General features: G+C 44.4%; 1 protein-coding gene across 1 annotated transcript in view; it reads left to right on the plus strand.

Annotated features, from left to right (window-relative positions):
* Window positions 1-805: 805 nt before the first annotated feature.
* Window positions 806-5,000, plus strand: part of cds1 (CDP-diacylglycerol synthase (phosphatidate cytidylyltransferase) 1) — a 9,547-nt gene continuing 5,352 nt past the window's right edge. The window contains exons 1-6 of the mRNA XM_044018738.1: window positions 806-1,025; window positions 1,882-2,051; window positions 3,144-3,240; window positions 3,364-3,461; window positions 4,666-4,805; window positions 4,976-5,000. The exon at window positions 4,976-5,000 is cut by the window's right edge and continues 34 nt beyond it. Coding sequence (XP_043874673.1) covers window positions 963-1,025; window positions 1,882-2,051; window positions 3,144-3,240; window positions 3,364-3,461; window positions 4,666-4,805; window positions 4,976-5,000 — 593 coding nt within the window. The 5' untranslated portion in view covers window positions 806-962. The remainder of the gene's footprint in view (window positions 1,026-1,881; window positions 2,052-3,143; window positions 3,241-3,363; window positions 3,462-4,665; window positions 4,806-4,975) is intronic.

The following is a 5,000-nucleotide window of genomic DNA, read 5'->3' on the forward strand; positions in this document are numbered from 1 at the left end:
GTAAAACGGTCGGAGCGAGGACACTTCCGGGTTTGAGAACCGTACTCGCTGCTCACGGACTTGAGAATTAGAACAAAACTTGAACTGAGACTGATGACGTTTCACAAGTATTAATGTGTAATTTATGTGTGCGTGTGTTTGTCGCAGCATGAGGAAGAGCGAGCGAGTGCGCGCGAGAACCGCAGACCTGTCAAGTTTGACAACTACAGTAACCGGAAGTGATGCAGCTCGTCCTTTAAAAATAAAACTAAAAAATGATAGTTTACGTGGGAGAAAATACTTTTTGTTCAAAGAAAGTGACGCTTTAATAAAATCTGGTCAAATATTAAACTTGTGTTCACACAGTTCAAAGTTCACATAAGACATTTGAACTTAGTGATGGAGGCAGCAGTGTGTGTGTGTGTGTTTGTGTGTGTGTGTGTGTGTGTGTGTGGTCGACAAACTTCAGTTTAACCGTGAGATAAAGACGTGATCACAGACAGACAGACGACTTTTGTGACGCAGAGATCATAGAAAGTTAAACTGACGCAGATTTATTTTAGTCTTTTAATTAGTGGATAAAATGTGCGTGTGTGCGCGTGCACAGTCAGCACCTTACACAACCACGTTAAAAAAAAAAGACCTGAACAAACTCTTCAAATGACTCGGCTCATGCTTTTACTGTGAAAGTCTCCATCGGAAGTTGTGTGTCGTCACTGACAGGTGCTGACGGCAATGGGCGGGGCCACGGGGACTGCGGCGATAAACAAACTCACGCAGTGAATCGTCACAGACTCTGCAGCAGTTTATCACGCGACTGAAACTCACGCAGTGAATCGTCACAGACTCTGCAGCAGTTTATCACGCGACTGAACCGAATCAGGGCTTTAACCCGGGTCACGGTCTGGACCTCATCTGGAAACGAACCGGTCTGACCCGGTTTATGTGACGCGTTCACGTCCCCGCGGATTAAAGACACAAACATGACGGAGCTGAGGAGGCGAGGAGGCGGAGGAGGAGACAGTCCCGAGAACATGAGCGACAAGGTAAGGAAGCAAGGAGACAAGGACACACGAGGGCGAGGAGACAAAGTATGAGACAAGAGAACGAGGACGTAATGAGGAGACGAGGGTGGGAGGCAAGGAGACAAGGACACGAGTTGACAAGAGTGAGGATCGAAGGAGTTAAGGGGGAGGACACGAGGGCTGATAGAAGGACATGAGATTGAGGAGACAAGTGGTGATAGAAGGACTCAAGAGTTTGGAGACAAGTGAGGACAGAAGGACACGAAGACAAGGAGGCAAGTGGTGATTGAAGGAGTCAAGAGTGAGGGGACAAGGGCTTAAAGAAGGAAGCATGAGTGTCTTCAGAACTGGTTCTGCTGGTTCTTGTCAGACTGGGTCAGCTAGTTAACCGTCTCCGTCAGTTGTCGATCATCTAACGTCTGTTACTGAGTTAGCCTCTGGTTAGCTTCAGTAATCCTCCGTCTGTAACGAAGTTACATACACAGTGAAACGATCACGTGTTCATTTATTCACGTGAACACAAAAATATCAAAAATACACATGAAAATAAAAATGGGATATTAGACTGTGCGCGTGCGCCCAGGTATTACCTAAACCTGTTTACACACTCACATTATGGGGACTTGTTTTCCTTGTGGGGACAAAAATCAAGTCCCCATAATGTAAATGACTACATTTTAAGGTGAAGATGTGTTTTAAGGTTAGGTTGAGGTTAGAGTTAGGGTCAGGATTAGGATTAGGATTAGGGCAGTAGTAATTGTGGTTAAGGTTAGAGTAAGTCTCCAGGAAATGAATGTAAGTCAATGCAATGTCCCCTCATGTCATGAATGTTGTACGTGTGTGTGTGTGTGTGTGTGTGTGTGTGTGTGTGTGTCAGGAGGCTGATGCTGAGGACAGACTCGGTCTTCAGCCTGATACAGATCCAGATCCAGATCCAGATGTTGATATGGACTGTAAAGCAGACACTCCAGATGTTCCTCTGTCCACAGCTGACATTGACAACACTCCACAGTGTCTGAACAAGGCTCTGGAAGGACTGCCACCAAGGTACACACACACACACACACACACAGTGCAGGAGTGTGCGCCTCTGGTTCTCAGCAGCAGGGGGCGCTCTCTTCTGAAGTGGTGTTCGTTTGACGTCTAAATGGTTGGTGATTAGTGAATTAATCAATTATTCATTGATTAACTGATTAGTTGACTACACACAGTGTTGTTCCGTGATGAATGGATGAATTTAGTGTGTTCACAGATGGCGCATTTCCACCGGCTCGCCTCGCCTCGGCACGATTAGGTCGCATCTCCACTACTAAAAAGAACCTACTTAACGTGGGCGGAGTCATCACTGCACGGCCGAGTGAAACTGCGGTGACTTTGTTTTAAACGCGACACACACACACACACGAGTGACGGGTGACTAGTTGTTGGAGATTAACCCACGTTGTTAGGATTGTTAAGTAGTTTTAAGTGATCTATGATCTACGCCACTGTTTGGCTTGATTTGTGTGTGGGAGGTCTCTTCCTGTGACGGGACTCAGCGGCCGGCAGTCTGACCAATCATCGCATATTACCTGCTTTTAAGCACGCTTGGAACCTCGTCTGAGCAGGTACTATTTTTATTACCTGGTACCAGGTACTAGGCTAATGGAAACGCTACTTCAGCCGTGCCGTGCCGTGCCGTGGCGAGGCGAGGCGAGTGGAGCGGGTGGAAATACGCCAAGAGTGATCTGCTGTTGTCTCTTTTCACATCTTTTCATTTTAGACCATGTTGAGTCTCTCAGGTAACTAACTAGCTAACTAACTAACTTTTGATGCACCAGGTCAAGACAGCCACACATGAACACATGAACAAGTCGAATCATGGTGGTGGTGGAGGGTGTGGCCAATGATTGACAGCCAGGTCACACGACTTAAAGGCTCAGGGCGAAGGGAACAGCTCTGATTAAAGGCTAATCACTGCTGCGGGGGGAGTGGCTTATCTGGAGTCTGTGACCTCACACTCTGACTGACATCCCAGGCTCCTCCTCTTTTACGACACCAGCTGATCAGTGTTGTTGTAACGTGTCATTGAACACAGGTCATGGTTTGGTAGTGAAAACTATAAGTGTGAATGAATGAGTGAGTTATTTTTCTCCACAGGTGGAAGAATTACTGGATCCGTGGGGTTTTGTCTTTAGCTATGATTTCAGGATTCTTCCTCATCATCTACCTGGGACCTGTCACTCTGCTGTTAGTGGTGAGTCACACACACACACTACATGCTAACAGGTGCTAGTACAGTTGAACTCAGTGTTAGCGGTTTACTCAAGAACACACAGTCCAGCTTCTCATGTTTCCTGTTTCCTGTCACATGACTCAGGTCATGACTGTACAGATCAAGTGTTTCCACGAGATCATCACCATCGGATACAGAGTTTATCATTCCTACGAGCTGCCGTGGTTCAGGACTCTGAGCTGGTAAGAACAACACGCGTACGCAACGTGCAACCGCGTTACATACCGTTACATACGCGTTGCATTACATGTGAGAATAACCGTTACATACCGCGTTACACGTACATGTGAGAATAACCGTTACATACCGTTCGTACATTATACGTGAGAAATAACATGTTACATACACGTGTAGAATAACATATTTACATACATTGCGTACGTTGAGAATAACCGTTACGTACGTGAGAATAACGCGTTACGTGCATGTGCGAATAACACGTTACATACACATGTGATTACGTGTGAGAATAACGCGTGCGTACGTACATGTGAGAATAACCGTTACATACACGTTACGTATGTGAGAAAACCGTTACATACGTTGAGAATAACATGTTACATACATTACGTATTAATACATGCGCACATGTAACAGTTACGTTACATGTAAGAATAACCGCATACGTTACGTATGAATAACCGTTACATACCGTTACGTACATGTGAATAACGCGTTACATACATGTGAGAATAACATGTTACATACCGTTACGAGAATAACACATACGTGAGAATAACATGTTACATACATGTGACATGTGAGAAAAACCGTTACATACATGTGAAATAACGCTACATACCGTTAATAAATAACCGCGTTACGCATGTTACATACGTATATAACATGTTACATACACGCCACACGTTGTTACATACATGTGAGAATAACAGCGTTACATGTTACATGTTAGTGTACATACCACGTTACATACATGTAACATGTTACATACAACATGAGAATAAAGTAGGTACATGTAACACTAACATGTTACATACATGTTACGTACATGTGAGAATAACACGTTACATACATGTGAGAATAACATGTTACATACACGTTACGTACATGTGAGAATAACATGTTACATACATGTTACGTACATGTGAGAAAAACACGTTACATACATGTGAGAATAACACGTTACATACACGTTACGTACATGTGAGAATAACATGTTACATACATGTTACGTACATGTGAGAATAACACGTTACATACATGTTAGGTACATGTAAGAACAACGCGTTACATAGGTGTGAGGACACCACGTTACATACGTGTGAGGACAACACGTTACATACACAAACATACCGAAGAAACCAGGGTCTGATCCATGAATGAGTGTTTTTTTAACGTGTGTGTGTGTGTGTGTGTGTGTTTCAGGTACTTCCTGGTGTGCGTTAATTACTTCTTCTATGGTGAAACGTTGGCAGATTACTTTGGAGCTCTGGTTCAGAGGGAGGAGCCTCTGCAGTTCCTGGCTCGTTATCACCGCTTCATCTCATTTGCTCTTTACCTCGCAGGTGATCATGTGACCTCTGTACCTGAGAGAACACACACACTCTCACTCTCTCTCTCTCTCTCACACACACACTCTACGTGTGTGTGCGTTGTATAGATGTGTTGTTGTTGTTGTTGTTGTTGTTGTTGTTGTAAACTCCTGACGTCCTGTTGTGATGTCGTCTCTTCACAGGTTTCTGCATGTTTGTGCTGAGTTT

This window comes from Solea senegalensis, unplaced genomic scaffold (assembly GCF_019176455.1).
Source record: "Solea senegalensis isolate Sse05_10M unplaced genomic scaffold, IFAPA_SoseM_1 scf7180000017671, whole genome shotgun sequence".
In the NCBI taxonomy this organism is placed as follows: Eukaryota; Metazoa; Chordata; class Actinopteri; order Pleuronectiformes; family Soleidae; genus Solea; species Solea senegalensis.